General features: G+C 52.8%; 6 protein-coding genes across 6 annotated transcripts; 3 read left to right on the forward strand and 3 right to left on the reverse strand.

The window, feature by feature from the left end:
• Positions 1-182: 182 nt before the first annotated feature.
• Positions 183-3145, reverse strand: HD553DRAFT_331340 (sugar transporter). Its single transcript, XM_046182013.1, has 8 exons — positions 2274-3145; positions 2149-2163; positions 1931-2075; positions 1793-1859; positions 1601-1732; positions 1154-1528; positions 1016-1077; positions 183-943 (listed from the first exon to the last, which is right to left on the reverse strand). The coding sequence occupies exons 1-8, from the start codon at positions 2680-2682 to the stop codon at positions 487-489; spliced, it is 1662 nt and encodes a 553-aa protein (XP_046037034.1). The 5' UTR covers positions 2683-3145; the 3' UTR covers positions 183-486.
• A 296-nt stretch (positions 3146-3441) lies between these two features.
• On the reverse strand, positions 3442-5528 carry HD553DRAFT_310039 (uncharacterized protein). The gene is made up of 8 exons (XM_046179782.1): positions 5195-5528; positions 5006-5096; positions 4904-4917; positions 4816-4828; positions 4495-4646; positions 4306-4339; positions 4046-4200; positions 3442-3950 (listed from the first exon to the last, which is right to left on the reverse strand). The coding sequence occupies exons 1-8, from the start codon at positions 5412-5414 to the stop codon at positions 3904-3906; spliced, it is 726 nt and encodes a 241-aa protein (XP_046037035.1). The 5' UTR covers positions 5415-5528; the 3' UTR covers positions 3442-3903.
• A 195-nt stretch (positions 5529-5723) lies between these two features.
• On the forward strand, positions 5724-7498 carry HD553DRAFT_310044 (small monomeric GTPase). The gene is made up of 6 exons (XM_046179783.1): positions 5724-6075; positions 6233-6284; positions 6416-6481; positions 6649-6698; positions 6854-6979; positions 7092-7498. Exons 1-6 carry the CDS (start codon positions 5968-5970, stop codon positions 7248-7250), a joined length of 561 nt encoding a protein of 186 aa, XP_046037036.1. The 5' UTR covers positions 5724-5967; the 3' UTR covers positions 7251-7498.
• A 101-nt stretch (positions 7499-7599) lies between these two features.
• On the forward strand, positions 7600-9027 carry HD553DRAFT_349590 (uncharacterized protein). The gene is made up of 2 exons (XM_046183469.1): positions 7600-8025; positions 8096-9027. Exons 1-2 carry the CDS (start codon positions 7630-7632, stop codon positions 8873-8875), a joined length of 1176 nt encoding a protein of 391 aa, XP_046037037.1. The 5' UTR covers positions 7600-7629; the 3' UTR covers positions 8876-9027.
• A 2868-nt stretch (positions 9028-11895) lies between these two features.
• Positions 11896-13159, reverse strand: HD553DRAFT_310047 (dUTPase-like protein). The gene is made up of 3 exons (XM_046179784.1): positions 12854-13159; positions 12549-12760; positions 11896-12315 (listed from the first exon to the last, which is right to left on the reverse strand). The coding sequence occupies exons 1-3, from the start codon at positions 13114-13116 to the stop codon at positions 12029-12031; spliced, it is 762 nt and encodes a 253-aa protein (XP_046037038.1). The 5' UTR covers positions 13117-13159; the 3' UTR covers positions 11896-12028.
• A 222-nt stretch (positions 13160-13381) lies between these two features.
• HD553DRAFT_310048 (putative ribosomal protein) lies at positions 13382-15753 on the forward strand. The gene is made up of 5 exons (XM_046179785.1): positions 13382-13592; positions 13685-13752; positions 14711-15062; positions 15166-15235; positions 15302-15753. The coding sequence occupies exons 2-5, from the start codon at positions 13728-13730 to the stop codon at positions 15314-15316; spliced, it is 462 nt and encodes a 153-aa protein (XP_046037039.1). The 5' UTR covers positions 13382-13592; positions 13685-13727; the 3' UTR covers positions 15317-15753.
• Positions 15754-15809: the final 56 nt, after the last annotated feature.

The following is a 15809-nucleotide window of genomic DNA, read 5'->3' on the forward strand; positions in this document are numbered from 1 at the left end:
TCATCTCTGTTGATGCGTTGATGGAATTGATCGCTTAAGCGCAATGGAAGCGTGAACAGTTCACATCGGATGTATTTTATTACGGCAGATGCGTCCCGGATGTAAATTCCGCAGCTTTCGCCAACATGGCCCTTACGAAGTGAGATCTGGTGACGAAGAGAGCCTGCGGCGAAACGTCGTTTGCATGCAAGGATGATATCTGATATTGCATGTCGCTAGTATGCTACATCTAGATGGTGCTGTTGTATATATGTCTACGAGAAGCTACAGTGATGTGCAAGGCGATAGCGGTCACCTTGAAGAGCTAGCCTGGGTGGATCCTCCACCAAGAAGTCCGGGACCTCAAAAAAAGATCAGAGCGAGAAGAGAAGTTGCTATTGAAAAAGAGTCGTCAAAGAGTCGGCAGAAAGGTCGTGATCCCTAAAAGAGAGGCGCGGAAGGGGGTCCTGGTGATGGGTTGATGCGGTGTGGTGTGCAGGTATGTTTTTACATGCTCATCTTGCCTCGAGTCTCGAAAGGCAGGAAGAGGGTGATGATCGATGCCAGCCCGAACAATCCAGCCGCCGTGTAGACGATGGGAGAAGACTGTTCGAGACCGGCGACCATGGCGATGACGGGCGCGAGGATCCCCATGATCCTGTTGGCCGTCCCGACGAGGGCGTTCCCGGTCCCCCGGTGCAGCGTGGGGAAAGTCTCCGGGGTGCTAGCGTAGAGGACGGCGTACATGATGTTTTGTGAGAAGGTGTACGCGCAGTTCCATGCGAGAAGATCCTTGGAGCTGTTCGAGAACGTCGATCCGACCAGGAATGCACCCGTCATGAAGGTCGACAAGGCGAGGGCTCCCTTTCGGCCGAGACGGGGGAGCTCGACGAGGAAGGCTCCGACACAGGCACCGGGGATACCACAGAGGGCGATGTATACAGTGTAGAGGTAGGTAGTATTGCTGTCGGGCGGGGCAAAGATACAAGATCAGTATCGGATCAAGCCATCGGGAGCAAACGGTTATGATACTCACGTCGAACCGTCACCGAATTCAACACCCTTGCTAGCCTGGATATAAGGCAAGAAAGCGTTGTACTGCAAACAGACACAAAGAAATCCGTTTAGTCATGTTTGACACACACCATCGAGCGGGAACGATGGCGCGACTCACGAGAGGGAAACCCAAACCGATCAGACCCCAAATGATGATCAACAAGCTGGTCGACCAAGCCGTCTTCTTGTCGCAGAACAAGGCCTTGACGTGGTGCAAATCGAGCTTTTCAGACTCTCCGCTCCTAGCCATCTTCTTCCTGATCTCATCCTCAGGGGATCCGGCGGCAGGTCCGACAAAGAGGTTTTCGCACTTTTGCAAGTCCTCGAGCGTGAGGTCGCAGGTCTTGCCGTTCTTCTTCGCCACGGCATGGACGACCCTGACGGCTTCCTCGTCTCGGCCCTTGCCCATCAGGTACTTGGGAGGTTCTTGAAGCTTGAAGCAGAAGAATCGGAGAATAAACATGATCATTCCGAGTCCTCCCATGACGATGAGCTGTGAGTAGACGAAAAGAGTCGTCCGTCAGATAAATGTCCGGGGCTTCAGAAACTCAAGTCGAGCACTCACGTAGTATCTCCAACCCATGTTCTCCGATTTTGTGCAGGTAGCGGCTCCTTGTTCACAGGTAAAGTTTCCGAGAAGGGGCCATGCGATCAAGTTGGCGATTAGCTGTGCCAGCGCCCAGAATGTCGAAAGGACCTGCATAAAGGAGAGATTCAGCTTCCGAACCCCTAAGAACGGTGGAAGTGGATGGCTCACGACAAGGAGGTATTGATGCGTTCCGGGAAGGAATTCCAAGAAGATGGCCGAGTCGACGGGCAAGTTACTAGATAGGGGTAGATATCTGTTAGCAACCTGTTGATTGGCTGGATTCAAGATCACTCTTACGACACTCACCCACCGACACCGACACTCCAGAGAGCGTCAAATACACAGATGGCGGCAAAGGTAGGCGAACCAGCGGCGGCCAGACCGAACACTGCGGCGATACCGAGCGTCATGTTGAAAGCCCATTTTCGACCAATGATATCACAGCCAAATCCTAAACAACCGAAAGACGGTCAGCAACGGCTTACCGCTTTCTCGGAGGTCTGCTGCCATCTCTTGAAGCTCACCCCAGAAGAAAGCACCTATTTCGTCATGACGGACAACGAGAAGACCAAATAAAAAGATCGATGACGATCAGCGCGAGGCACATTTTTCACGCGTATGCGGAAACGAAACCCATTCAAAAACTCACCGAAACAAAGACCGATGTTCTGGGCAAGCGTCAAAAAAGTCGGCTCGGAGGGGTTGAACTCGTTGCCAACGGGAGCCAAGATGAGACTTGTTACGATCAACCACGAGTTGTCGCTAGCCCACCCAAAGGCGACCAGACCGAAGAGTTCCCATTGGTATCGTCCCATACCAATCTCGTTGAGCGCATTGTTCAGGACGGTCGCCTTGGCCGCGTATACCGGGTCGAGACTCTCGGCCAGGTCGTTCTTGCTCGGTGTCGAGGTCAAGTCGGTCGAGGTTCGCGGTGATCCCGTGATGGTCTGCTCGTTGTCGTTTGACAGCTCATACGCATTTGGCTGGGTGTAGGGCTCCTGCTTGGTAATCGGCACTTCCTCGAAACCACCATCACGCTTCTCGTTTGGTACAGACATGGTTAGGAGGTCGGAATGGTGTTATGTGATAGGTGCGATAGCCTTCCAGTTGTCGCAAAAGTGAAGAGTGATGAAGAGTGAAAGGGCGAAAAAGAGTAGTCACAGGTGAGACCTGGGTCGAGTTCAACGAGGGGGCTCCTCTGCCGGTTAAGTAGTCTTTTTGATCTGTCCCTTCATGCTACCATCAAAATCTGCCTGCGTCCGCCCCCCCGTAGCCTTCCCCCTCTTTCTTCTCTCTACCCTACCGGACTGCTCTCGGTACGGGGGTACGGCATGGCGGCTGCAACCCCTTCGTAGCATTTCCCTGTCGCTCGAAGGGGGGTACGATCGACGTCGTACGCGAACCTCGCCAAGCGCCTCCACGGGGGACCTCACCAGCTTGACCGAGTGGAATTGCCTCTACCCCTTGTGGTGGCAGGGATAAATTTCCAGGTCGGACGACCGTGACGACGGCGGCGTTTACCACTCACTTCCCGTATGGGGATCCTCGATGCCCATTCGTTTTTCACCCCATACCGGCACCGGAAGTAACGTGGCCTCGGTTTCGCGCCTGTGACGTTGCTGCCGGCAAACTAGAAAACAAGGGTCAACCGGGGGATTTTCTTGCCAGAAACCACGTGACTACGTCACCTTGCCCTCGCACAAATCGAAATGCCATCTCGGCACGCCGAGCCAAGGCCGATCTGTATCTGCGTTTGACAAAGAAAACAAATCAAGATGCTCCCGGCTCTATGCGGCAGTTGGCATTCGCATTCGCAGACCAAGGGGTGGAGTTTACGCAGTGATCGCCGCAGTAGCTCGGTGATTGCCACCCTCCATCATCACACGCAACGACGAGGTGGCGGGTTTGATTACCGTGCGGCCTTGCGGACTTCGTCCCCAAATCCCCCGAGTCGAGTCTCTCGCGGAAGAGGCGCCGAGACGCGACCGAAGCTCGGGTCTTGCCCGTTTCGGTGTCTAAAACGTCGTCACACCCCTTGCCACCCTTTTTCGTGCTTGCATCCGCGTTTCGCAGTCTCCCCAATTGAAAGCCGACGGATGCTGCATGTTGGAAGCTCGATCGAGAGGGATCGTCAAGAGATCGGGAATGATGGATATAGAACAGCAGGGGAAACAAGCGGGGGATACATGCAAGGAAATGCAGACGCGGACGAGGCCGAGGCCGACCGGTAGGCAAGATGATGGCAGAGGAGCGGGGGGGAAGTACGGACTGTTCACAATCTAATCGTCGTCCGAAGCGATATCGCCTTCGTCGATCAAGTCGTCGTCTGCCAAGTCGATCAACCACAAGAATATCAGTCCCCCGGCATCAAACGTGCTTCAGTCACACAGCTGTGCAAACGATTCGGTGACTGAAACTCACCGTCTGCGACGTCGCTATTCTTACCGGCACCTCCACCCAACTGCAATTCCGCCTCGGCTCTTCGTAACAACGCTCTGACCTCCGAGTTGTCGGTCCTACCTGGTGGAGGTGGAGGAAGGAGGTCGATGGGTCGTAAAGAGTGTCTATCGCGGATCCTGCATGAGACAGCGATCGCCGTTCACAGAGAAGGATATCAGATCTTGTGGTCATCAGCGACTCTGTTTCGACTGAAGATGCTAGGAGGTTAGATCTCGACTTACATCGGACTAGCACCGGCATCCACAAGCTGTTGCACTGATTATTTCCATCCAAGCCAACCGATGCACAAAAGCGTTTCACATATCAGCCTGCCTACTTCCAGCGTATCCCACCCACCCTATCCTGCTCGCTCGGACCCCACATAGCCACCTCATACCACTGCGACACGATGGCCGAAGATCGAGACTCACCCAAATACTCCCTCAAACCCTCCCTCCCGTTCTCTTCGATCTTGACGGCCAGATGCAACGGCGTATCCCTCTGCAACTTGTTCTGCAAATCTACATCGCACTGGTCGTGTTCGAGGATGTGATCCAGGACGGTGGTCGAGGCGTAGATGATGCTGTGATGTGATGTCATATGATTGTTCCATTGTTGCACGGTTTTTTGAGGTCGTGGTTTGTGGTGGTAGTACGATTGTAGAGCAAATGCGAGGTATGAAATTGTGAAGCAGAATGAAGTTAGCTGCTTGGTTGAGGAGCAGGATGGCGGGAGGTGGGGAATGAGCTTACGCATAGTGCAGTGCTGGATTCAAAACAAGACGTCATCAATCATCAGAATGACTCTTCAACGAGTCGAACGGAGTGATTGCTAGCATACCTGTGTTTCCAAGTCTACCAGATTTGAGAACAAAGATACAACACAATCATTAGCAAGCCAACACACATCAGATTGCAGTGACGCTGACGTCGAGAGACTCACCCATCCTGGTGGTTGATATCGTGCTCCTGCTCGATAGCTTCCAGGAAGAGCTCCTCGTTGTCCTCCTTTGCCGCCGACAAGATCTGTTCGTCTGCATAGCACCAACACGCCAGCCAAAGAAAGCGCGAGGATATCATCAGGATCTGCTTCATATGCCAGAGTGCTGCCCCGGAAGCCAGGTCGACTTGCTCGGAGAAGCTCCTTCTACGACTTCGTCCTCGGGAGGTGGTGGGACCGCTCTTCGTGCCGGTGCAGACATCGCGAACGAACGAAGGACTAGCTTGAGAGGATGACTACTGCCAGAGAGGAGGTTGACTAGAGAGTGAGCAAGTGGTGTGGATATGGCTGTAGAGAATACTTGATTGTGTGACGTCGACGACGACGATATGTTGGCTGTACTCCATTCCATGATCCATGTAGCGGTCGCTGTTCGCGCGGAACCTGTTGTGTGTTGTTGATCTGTCCTGGTCGATCCTTGTCAGCTGGCAAATAACGTCTACCTTGCCATCAATACACCATCCTTTACTGAATACCAAACAGCATAGACGACCTACCATTAGCCCCTAGATCTACCTTCTAACACCAAAGTACAGGTGCAAGAATCTATACCGATATCTCGCGCTTCATCGGGGAGTCTTGGAGTCTTTCAGGGATCTCGTCGGACCAACCCGGTTCGCCTTTTGTCTCGACCGTGTTCGAGCTCGAAAAGTTCGTGTCGTCCGATATCGGATCGGTCTAGGTGAGCACATAGTCCCAGGAAGACAACTTACTTCGTATCCAACCTGCGTAAGATGACGTCCCGCTGATCGTAGCTGTGGGTGACGAGACGACCAGGTCGCCGATAACATTCCAGGCCGAGGATCATATTACCAATCAACTTAAAAAACAACCCCATTTACCCCTGCCTTTTCGCCTTCTCCTTCTCCCCCACCATTCCTATCACTGAAATACCAAGATAAAAGATGGGCGTATCAGTATCACGGCTCTACTCGGCCTTGACGTCGTTGTCGTTTTGGGGGAAAGACAAGGAAGTGAGGATACTGATGGTCGGGCTGGACTCGGCGGGAAAGGTGAGTTCAAAGGCACTACCAGGACCTGCGTTTCTGGGGGGTTGCGTCATGGAGACTTGCTCTATGACCCCCGGAGACATCGCCCGGGGGAGGGGAGTACGATCCTGGCGGTCTCGGAGCTGATCGTGATTATAAATCTTGTCTTGCCATTCCATAGACTACCATCCTATACCGACTACAAATCGGAGAAGTAGTATCGACCATCCCAAGTACGTCCTACACATGAAATTTATCCTACCATCATCACATCAACTATGGCCAGTCCTAACCCTGTGTGAATCTCTTTCTTCGTAAACTTACCTTATGATCGTGCTCGTGTTTTGTTGCTTGCTTTCGATAGCGATCGGATTCAACGTGGAGACGGTGACTTATAAGAATATCAACTTCCAAGTTTGGGACTTGGGCGGTGAGTACCACGAGCTCTGACTCTACATCCTCTGTCCTGTCCTCTTCTCTTGCCTTTCAACCTTTCGATGGCAACACAACCTTCTTCCTCTTTTACGTAACGCAAGGCCTAAATCAGAAAGCTGATGCTTGGTGTACGGTTGAATCTGTTTTTACGATACATTATAGGTCAATCGAGTATCCGGCCGTATTGGAGGTGTTACTACGCCAACACTCAAGTCAGTCTCTTCAATCTGATCTTTCTTTGAAGCGCTACCCCGACCTGCAATCTGCAATTTGGCTATGACACGGAAACTGACGTTCAATGTCCTTTTTCTCACTTCCTCCTTCGTGTGCGTGATTTGATACCTGCTCGGACCGGGGTCTTCGACAGGCCATCATCTACGTCATCGACTCGTCGGATACATCACGCCTACCTACGTCGAGGTCGGAACTGTTGACCATGCTCAGCGAGGACGAGCTGAAGAACGTGCCCGTGCTCGTGTTCGCCAACAAGCAGGTGAGCTAGTCCCCAATATCGCCATGTCATGCCAGGATACGTTCTGTTCTATGACACCTTGTGGCAGAGCAAGGAACCTTGGCTGATAAAGACGTTTGTGCACATTGGACAGGACGTCGAAGGCGCCCTCTCACCAGCCGAGATCTCGGACAAGCTCGGTCTGGCCGGAGGTGAAAAGGGCAGAGAATGGTCCGTCCGAGGGAGTTGCGCGACCAAGGGGGATGGGCTGGAAGAAGGGTTGGACTGGCTGGTACAGACGATGCAGAAGTAGCATTGCAGACCACTACGCGGGTAAGGGAGGCGAGACGACAGAACACGGGGAGACGCGGAGAGAGGAGGCAGAGGATGAACCTTCGTTTGCGGGGGGCCGAGCTTGAGTTGGGCGGGTTGTTTATCTTGCTGGATTTGTATCGACGACGACATGGTCATGGCACATTAGATTGGGATTTCGATATTATTAGGCTTTTGCAGTTTGGGTTGGCGTTTCAGACGCGCGGACATGAAATCATTTTTCCCGTGTTGGTGAGATGTCCGTTCCCGTTATTGCCTCGACCCTTGGATCATGATACCCCTGACGGATTGTGATATCTGGTCTTTCGATTCATCGATCGAATACGTATCAACACCACTTTTACTTCTCGGACTTGTTCATGTCAACGAACTTCGCCTCTCAGAAACGATCGAAAAGCAGGCCCGTTGATCTGCCCGGTTTCACTGGAAAGGCGGACCGCCTCGGTCTCGACAAGACCGTCGTCAAGAAACGCAAACAGGCTGCGACTGGAGTCAAGCAAGAAGAGCCCCGACGAAAGAAACCTCGCTCGGAGCAAAAGAGAGGCAAAAGAGTGTCTCAGGAGAGTGGAGATGCTAGACTACCGGTCGATCGACCTTCGTCCGAGGTAGCGACTTGCAGCGCAGAGCTGGCGGTAAATAAAGCAGAACTGGCGGGCATCGAAACCGACGGGGAGCCTAAGCCGGACGAGGTAAAGGCCGAGATGTCGGAAAGCGATCATTCCTGTCGACGCACGCTGACGGATTTGCCAGTCGAGGTGAGTCTTACAAACGATTGTTTCGCCATCCTGAATCCTTTCACTGAAGATTGCTCGTGATATTGGATAGCTCTTGCTTCAAATCCATGAACTCGCTGGTTCTTCCGACTTGCCTTGCGTCAGCCGTTACATTCATGCTGCTCTGAGCGACCATACGCCCTTACAAGCGGTACAATGGTTGGCAAATCGATATGGCGCTCAAGGATCTCAACGCTTCCTCTCCCTTGCACTCCGTCACCCCATTTGCGACTACGACCTGGTGCAACTCATCAATTACCATTGGGAAGAGCTGGTGCTGTGGCATAGGGCAGACTTCGAGCCGAGACCCATTATTTCTCCATTTGGCAAGGCGTTGCTACCCATGTACAGCGATCCGCTGTCCATACGCAATTATCCGCTAGGAAGACTCCCTTGCGACAGCGTACCGCGCCGCGTCTTGCGTATCCCACCGAAGGAAGGCGATGAAGCCAGACCAGACGCCTTGGCCTGCTACATCTTATCAAAATACGTTGTCAGCGAGAAGGTCCTATCCTATGGCATACGTCATGCTGTCTATACAAACCAGGCGGGTTGGGCCCGCTCGTTTATCGGATATGGGGGGAATCCATTCGACAAGGGCGGTCTAGCCTTGGAGATAGCAATGCGAAGAGGAGATCTGGACATGGTTCGAGATCTCGTCGAGACGCATATCGCCACGACAGGGTGCCGGCGTAAAATGCAGACCAATGCCGCCGTCATAACGGACGAGATCAAGGCGTTGATTCTCAAATTCGCCACGAGGGAGATCCTGGATTACTTTGTCAAGGAACGAAAAGTCAAGCTGAGCCTCGGTTCGATCTTGGCATTATGAAGCGACACGACAGAATGTGGAGGGGAAATCTATCGACCCTACCTGATGACGATCTGAACGATGTATCCACAGTTTTATTTGTTTGTACCACCTGACCCATGTATGCACATTTTTCGCCGACGTCACGTTGCAGTCGACCGATATTTCCTAAGCATGTTGATTCAGGGACTACAATGACCAATATAAGCTGTGGTCGCACATTTCCTGCTTGTTGACCTGAAGCACCGCTAGACACCGTCTCTGGGCTCCATTATTCACAGCTCCAGCACCGATGTGTCAGTCCACATCTTGTGCTAGTCGGCGCTTCGCATGCAGGGCCGTAGCGCATCCCTGACAAATCAGACTGAAGCAGGCTACCTGCCATCATGCACAGTAGTGTCCGCGGACAACAGTGGTCCTTTGAGGAGTGCAGTCGAGGGGTGTCGCAAAATTATGTATTCGTGATATCGAGAATCTCCAATCGCTATGCAGTATGCTAATCAGACATACCGTGGGAAATGTGAAAAAACAGACCCTCCGGGTTGTTCGAGGCCGTACTTTGAAGACGAGACGGCGGAGCACATCCTGCTTGCCCAAGAACATTCACCCATTTCCTCTGGTCTACCCGACATCACATCCCTTCGCAAGGCATTGCAAATTGCTCGAGGTGACGACCAGAGTGTATCATGGGCTCAAGATCGAATTAGAGAATTAGAATAACCCAAGTGTTTGGGTACGCGAGGATTCAAAGCTGCAGCATTGTAAGATAGCCTCAGATCTACCCGGATGAAATGGTGAAATCTATTTAAAACTCGATCGGTATCGTTTTGGATGTTAAGACAGAGGTGCGAAGACCCGTAATCTATTCCTTCAAGGAGACTTGTGTTCACTCAGATCCCTCAAGTTTGTTGATCACGGTCTTGCGTTCCATACACTCACGGGTTCGGCGAACCCAATCCCCGGGACCGCAACAAGAAGGAAGGCACTACCGTGACTTCTCTCTCCCTTGCTACTACTGCTGTTGCTGGCGCCCCAGATTCTCCCGCTGGATACACCTGAACGTGGCTGAAAGAAGCAGTACGCCTAGAGCTCAACCGAGACAAGTGGCAGTCTGTCAAGATCATCCCACTCTAGGCGCGGGCACAGCTCTTGGCCTATTCGTTGATTTCCGACGCGCGCGTGTGGCTTGCGGAGGTTTCAGCCTTCGACGGTGTAGCAGGATCGACCTCGACGTCTGATTCTCGTTCAATCTTCAGCTTGGATACGGTAGGTTTCTAGTTGAAGTGATAAAGAGGGTGCCGAGAAGTTTTCCATATAGCTGCGAGGCATGCTGCTGGGTTGTAAGCTGACTTGAGAGCTCGTTGCGCTTTCCCAGCTTCACAATCCCGCGTCGCAAGAAGTCAAATTGTAGCCGTTTTGTCCGACACAAATCATGACAGTCAGCGTGATGTGATAATCCTGCCAAATTACCGGTGAATACCACAATTCTGTCCCGTATAGTCGGGAAAAGCAAGCGCAAGCGCATCGGCAACCGCCTGCGAAAGTCATCTATGGTCTTCACCGACGCCGAGCTGCAGGCCGGATCAGCATGACTGGTTCGTATTCACCATCAACATCCTCGAAAGCGTCATCATGTCAACATCTCTCATCCTTTTCTTCGTGCTCGAGTGTTTCCATATTTGACTTGCGAGTCTGTGATACCGTCGATGCCTTGCCGCCCAATCCGGTCTTTACTCCTCCCAGCGTCCTCTACTTCTCCGTAATCAACTGGGTCTTGGGATCAAATCCACTCTACATATTATCACGTTGAGAAAGCAGTTCGCAAGATCGTCGGAGTTGTGATGTTTGTACAATATTATCGATAAGTTCTCTGATCTCAAGCCGTGCGAGCAGGAGGATCGTCACATAGGCTGTGGAGGCGACTCTTGCAGACACTTTTGCGCGTGCTCAACTATCAGGACTTCCAAGTCTAAAGCACTCTGACACACTACCTATCGTATCAGCGCAGATTGCACAACTTCAGCGGATTAAATCAACCCGCCTCCAGAATCCATACACGATCCCCTTTGTACACTTCCGTGGACCGTCAGAGAAGTAGCCCCTTCCCATAACATATGGAGAAAGTATACGTGATTCGTGAATCGGCACGATGATGACCAACAACGAGAAGAGTGTGCACGACACGCTGACACGCATAAATTACGCCGGCCTCGCATACTGGTTGGCAGTCAACTGACGATCGCCTTCGTCGTCGCAGTCGATAACTTTACGGCTAGTCTCCAAAGACTGTCTCTGCCTCTTCCTGCTTTCTCCCGAAGACAAGGGGCCATTGACCATTCGACTTTGGCAGAGGGCGTGGCAGTCGTCAACAAAGAAGGTGTCAATGAGGAGGGTTCCTGACCACGGGGAACTGAGCGAGAACACAGGATTAGGTGAGGGTGAACGGATTACGATTTCCTTTTCCTATGAACGGGGTCATTGTTTGGAGCGTTCTCTTTGCCCTTCGGGTTCTCCTTTGGGTCCGGGTCCACATCTTTCAAGTCCTGATCTTCCCGATCCTGTTTGTTCTTTCTGATTTGGCGTGGGACAAACATCGTGTATGCGTGTAACTTGTATACAAGTGTTGGAATCCGGTTCCTTGGTCACTGATCTTCGATCGCCAACCGTCGTGTACTGATATTGAGCGTGTCTCACCAGGATGGACCCTGACTTTTGTCATTATCCAGTAGATTCAAGATCGTGTGGCCGTGATGATCCATATACCTAAATCGCATTCGAGCCAGCATCGTGCTGGCGCCGAGCAGGGCGTTTGTTGTTGTTGTCGTAGGTATTTGTTGCAGTGCATCGAGCGCCAACCTTACTATTACTTGATCATCGCGGCGAGCCGGCCCGGTCGTTCGGTCTCGTATTCCATCTCTTACCTCTACTCAACTTTGGCGAGCCGACCCGAAATTCAAGACAATCTAGACATCTGAACCTCCTTGTCACCACCTTCATGCTCTGTTTTCCCTTCCGGGTCCGGCTTTCCATTCCAAAGAAAGAAAGAACGTAAAATGGTATATTCAAAAACAGCCGACAAACGAACTGCAAACCCAAACCTCCTAACCTGAACCCGCTCTACAGTTGCAGCTCTCTTTACATGGCGATCGAAATACAAAACCTCATTGAGGAATCTCACTTGGCCTGCGCCTGACCGGCACCCATCAACGCTTCCCCAACAGCCTGAACGCCTTCGACGACCTTTTCCCCGACGATCCCCGCTTGCTGTCTGACCGTTTCTCCTGCGTGTTGCGCTGCCTCCCCAGCCTGGTCGACCACCTGAGCAGCCGTAGCCCCGAACCCACCGGTCGAGCCGAACCCGCCCGAACCCCTGATAGTCGTGTCGAGCTCGTCGACCTCGATGATGGAGGGGGTGACGATCTGTTCGAGGACGAGTTGGGCTATACGGTCGCCGGCGTTGACTACGAGTTCGGAGGGAGGTCAGGTCGGAGGAAGGTCAGGTCGGGGTGATTGGGACGGGCGGATGGGGGTTAAGGTGAGGTGGAAATGAAAGCAGAAGGGATAGGAGAGAAGACAATAGAAGCGAAGAGAAGGAGGTAAAGATGGACGAGCGAGACACATCACACCAAATCAGCTATCATCTCTTCCTCCTCCCAGTCCAAGACTCTTCAAAGACAGCACCCCCGGGACTCACCGACGAAATCCTCCTTGCCCAAATTGAACAACAACACAAAAACGCACCCCCTATAATCCGCATCGATCACCCCAGCGCCGGTATGTATAGAATGTTTCGCCGCCAAGCCCGATCGAGGTGCTACTCGGCCGTACGTCCCCAGGGGGACTGCGATGGATAGTTGAGTGTCGACGAGGGCTTTTCCGCCGGCGGGGACGGTCTTGCCCTCGGCGCTGTGCGGGTGGTATCAAATCGAGATGAGGTGATCAGAGATAGGTATTCGACAGAGACTGACCAGGAGGAAAGTAGAGATAGCGGTAACTCACGCGTAAAGGTCGTAACCCGCCGCAAGAGGACTCCCACGAGTGGGCAAGGTCGCCCGTTCGCTCAGACGTTTGACCTGCATACCGGCCGAAGCTGGCAACGGGGTCGGCGTGTTGATGATGGCAGACGAGCTCATCTTGGGTTGTTTAGCTGGGTTGGCCGAGGTAGATTCGGTGAGCGGTGTAGGGGATGGAGATCGTTTGAGTGACATTTGTAGCGGGGGAGAGGGTTTGGTAGATGTCCAAGATTGTGATGTATGTAGCATAGGCTGATACCGAGGTTGAAGCAGAGGTGCAAGGTGTCGATGTCGATGATTCGTGTCGAAACGCGTCGCGTTCAAAGGTAAATGACGCGTCATGCCGTACCTCCGGAATCACGTAAAACGATAAACTTCCGACTCACCCCGGAATCTTTTCAGGTTAAGTCCGACTCGTCACTCTCAAACGCGTCGATCTTTCTCAAAATCGACGTCTCTCGCGTTGTCGGAAAGAAGCGCGAACCAACCTCAAGCGCGTCTGCTTCTCTTGATTCTCGCTTGTTTCCACCTTGGACCCTCTCTCTCTCAGCGAGTCCAGCAGCTTTTGCCCCTAGCAACCCCACCCTGTGCCGTGCTCTGCTCTGGGAGCCAGCCTGCTCGGGGAAGGACCTCCATCTCGACGTCAAACAAACTGTCCATACGTCCCCCCCACCAACCTCCCCCTCGTCTGCCGTTCTCCTCTTCCCCCCCAGGCAACCACTCCGGTGAGCACATACATACCCTCTCCAATCCCTCTTTTCATCGAAATCGAACACGCCGTCCTAATCAACTCCTCGCGAATTACACTACATTACAGGCATCTACCTCAGAAAAAGATAGACGAGAAAAGGATCAGCAAGATGGCTCCTACCAACAACGGAAAGAGTGCGTTTCTCATCCATCCAACTTTCGGGGGGTCGGGAAGGGGGCGACGAGGACGAGTCGGCCTCGTTTCGGAGAGAGGGTGCAAGTGGGAAGGGGGCGTGCGAGATATGGCGATGAAGATGAAGATGAGGATGGCTGGGACGAGAGAAGACTCGGACGGAAACCGAGCTCTAAGTCAGGGAGAGGACACGGCGAGAACGAGGAGGATCGGTGCAGAGGGAACTGCGAGTGCGGGCATCATCAAGAAGAGCGTGTTTGTGTGTGTGCGTGCAAAGGAGGACAAGGAAGATCAAGATGGCGCACCCGGACTACGAGGATCCAGCGCAAAACCAGTGTGAACCAGTTGGACCAGCATGGAGCGGGAGAAATGTCTTATCGACAACGTACGGTCGTGGTGATAGCATACCCGCCGTCATCCACATCCTTCCAACCTTCAAACAAATAGTATACCGTATTTCGCCAAATGAAACCTCTGTTCGACTTTCGGCCACAGGGGCGGCCAAATACACTTTGTCCGGCTAGGAGAAAGGATGTCCAACGGGTCATGCAGAAGATCTCGGTGAAAGAGGGAAGAAACGAACTTGGCGGTCCAATCCGGTCACATTGGTCGATTATGGGCGACAATGGTTAAAGGATGGAAAAAGCGTTGAAAGCACGTCTAAATCGATCTCAAGCCGCCTATCGGCCCACACACGCACACACAAACACACTGCTACATACGCACATATGCACATACGCACACACGCACTCGCACTCTCTTGCCCGCACTGCTTGCACCGATCGTTCTCGCTCGAGGCACCCTGCTCGACCCGGTCTCGTCCTCGTCGTCTTGCGCCTCGTCTCGCCTCGCCTCGCATCCCCCCGACCACTTGCCCCACACTCGTCGCCCTGCGCTCCGGTTCGTGCGCAAACGCAAATTGTAAGCTGACCTTTTCCCCCTCTGAACTCCCTGTCGCAGCCGCCGGCAAGCCCGCCGATGTCAAGGCCAAGGCCGCCAAGAAGGCCGCCTTGAAGGGTACCAACTCGACCTCGGTCCGCAAGGTCCGAACCTCGGTCTCGTTCCACCGACCCAAGACCCTCGCCCTGGCCCGATCCCCCCGATACCCGCGTAAATCGGTCAACCACTTGCCGAGGATGGACCAGTTCAGGACCATCCAGCACCCCTTGAACACCGAGACCGCCATGAAGAAGATCGAGGAGAACAACACGTTGGTGTTCATCGTCGACTTGAAGAGCAACAAGAGGCAGATCAAGGAGGCCGTCAAGAAGTTGTACGACGTCGAGGCTTTGAAGATTAGGACTTTGATCCGGTGGGTATTTTTGGTTGCGCCACGTGTCCTGCTTCGGGGGAGACCTGTCGGGGGTTGCAATCGGCTGACATGTTCTCGACCTTTTTCTCTTGCGAATCTTTAGACCTGACGGAAAGAAGAAGGCCTACGTCCGACTCACTGCCGACCACGACGCTCTCGACGTTGCCAACAAGGTGAGTCGTCGCGTTGAGCTTTTCCCAGTCGAGGTTTTGGTACTGATCGTAATCCTGGTGCTACAGATCGGATTCATCTAAACGATTCTGATCATTGTAGGCATGGGTGCCTGTTGGGAGAAATACGGGGGGGATCTTTTGTTGTCACCTCGCGTGTCGCCCGATGGGGGGTTTTGTAGATGAATGAATACGTTCACTCATTGACACCATTAGGACCAGCACGACCCGAAATATCAGCGGTTGAAGGCTTGTTTGTGCGCGATTGAGTGAGGCTCCATGATCGCGCGTGCTACGTTTTGGTGCAATCGGTGCAAGAATCGTTCTAGTGTTCTGAGTACGATGAACCGCAATGAGCTCCTAACACTGTATATGACCTTTAGATTTGACGTGATCAAGCTGGCTTGTGATTCATGATTTCATTAAGGGGCTTCAAACCTCACTCGCGCGTTCCGCGGTGCGAAGTGATCGCGACGCCCTAAAAAGTCCCGGACTTTGAGTCCCCTTTGCGACTTTTCACGTGAATTGTGATGTCGTTCTCGAAAAACGATAAAAACGCATGTACTTCCGGCTCCGG

The sequence above is a fragment of the Filobasidium floriforme genome, assembly GCF_021052385.1.
Source record: "Filobasidium floriforme strain CBS 6241 chromosome Unknown HD553scaffold_9, whole genome shotgun sequence".
Taxonomy (NCBI): domain Eukaryota; kingdom Fungi; phylum Basidiomycota; class Tremellomycetes; order Filobasidiales; family Filobasidiaceae; genus Filobasidium; species Filobasidium floriforme.

Excerpts from the sequence above, each read along its gene's own strand:
- HD553DRAFT_331340 (XM_046182013.1), bottom strand. The coding sequence starts at position 2,682 with ATGTCTGTACCAAACGAGAAGCGTGATGGTGGTTTCGAGGAAGTGCCG. Across the intron at positions 1,860-1,930 it reads TGGAGTGTCGGTGTCGGTGG|TAACTTGCCCGTCGACTCGG; the intron begins GTGAGTGTCGTA and ends ACCCCTATCTAG. Across the intron at positions 1,733-1,792 it reads CGCATCAATACCTCCTTGTC|GTCCTTTCGACATTCTGGGC; the intron begins GTGAGCCATCCA and ends TCCTTTATGCAG.
- HD553DRAFT_310039 (XM_046179782.1), bottom strand. The coding sequence starts at position 5,414 with ATGGAATGGAGTACAGCCAACATATCGTCGTCGTCGACGTCACACAAT. Across the intron at positions 4,340-4,494 it reads GGGTTTGAGGGAGTATTTGG|TGCAACAGCTTGTGGATGCC; the intron begins GTGAGTCTCGAT and ends GGAAATAATCAG. Across the intron at positions 3,951-4,045 it reads GAATAGCGACGTCGCAGACG|ACGACGACTTGATCGACGAA; the intron begins GTGAGTTTCAGT and ends TCGACTTGGCAG.
- HD553DRAFT_310044 (XM_046179783.1), top strand. The coding sequence starts at position 5,968 with ATGGGCGTATCAGTATCACGGCTCTACTCGGCCTTGACGTCGTTGTCG. Across the intron at positions 6,699-6,853 it reads GTTACTACGCCAACACTCAA|GCCATCATCTACGTCATCGA; the intron begins GTCAGTCTCTTC and ends GGTCTTCGACAG. Across the intron at positions 6,980-7,091 it reads TCGTGTTCGCCAACAAGCAG|GACGTCGAAGGCGCCCTCTC; the intron begins GTGAGCTAGTCC and ends CACATTGGACAG.
- HD553DRAFT_349590 (XM_046183469.1), top strand. The coding sequence starts at position 7,630 with ATGTCAACGAACTTCGCCTCTCAGAAACGATCGAAAAGCAGGCCCGTT. Across the intron at positions 8,026-8,095 it reads TGACGGATTTGCCAGTCGAG|CTCTTGCTTCAAATCCATGA; the intron begins GTGAGTCTTACA and ends GATATTGGATAG.
- HD553DRAFT_310047 (XM_046179784.1), bottom strand. The coding sequence starts at position 13,116 with ATGCTACATACATCACAATCTTGGACATCTACCAAACCCTCTCCCCCG. Across the intron at positions 12,761-12,853 it reads GCGGGTTACGACCTTTACGC|CGCCGAGGGCAAGACCGTCC; the intron begins GTGAGTTACCGC and ends CCACCCGCACAG. Across the intron at positions 12,316-12,548 it reads GGGCAAGGAGGATTTCGTCG|TCAACGCCGGCGACCGTATA; the intron begins GTGAGTCCCGGG and ends CCGAACTCGTAG.
- HD553DRAFT_310048 (XM_046179785.1), top strand. The coding sequence starts at position 13,728 with ATGGCTCCTACCAACAACGGAAAGA. Across the intron at positions 13,753-14,710 it reads TCCTACCAACAACGGAAAGA|CCGCCGGCAAGCCCGCCGAT; the intron begins GTGCGTTTCTCA and ends TCCCTGTCGCAG. Across the intron at positions 15,063-15,165 it reads AAGATTAGGACTTTGATCCG|ACCTGACGGAAAGAAGAAGG; the intron begins GTGGGTATTTTT and ends GCGAATCTTTAG.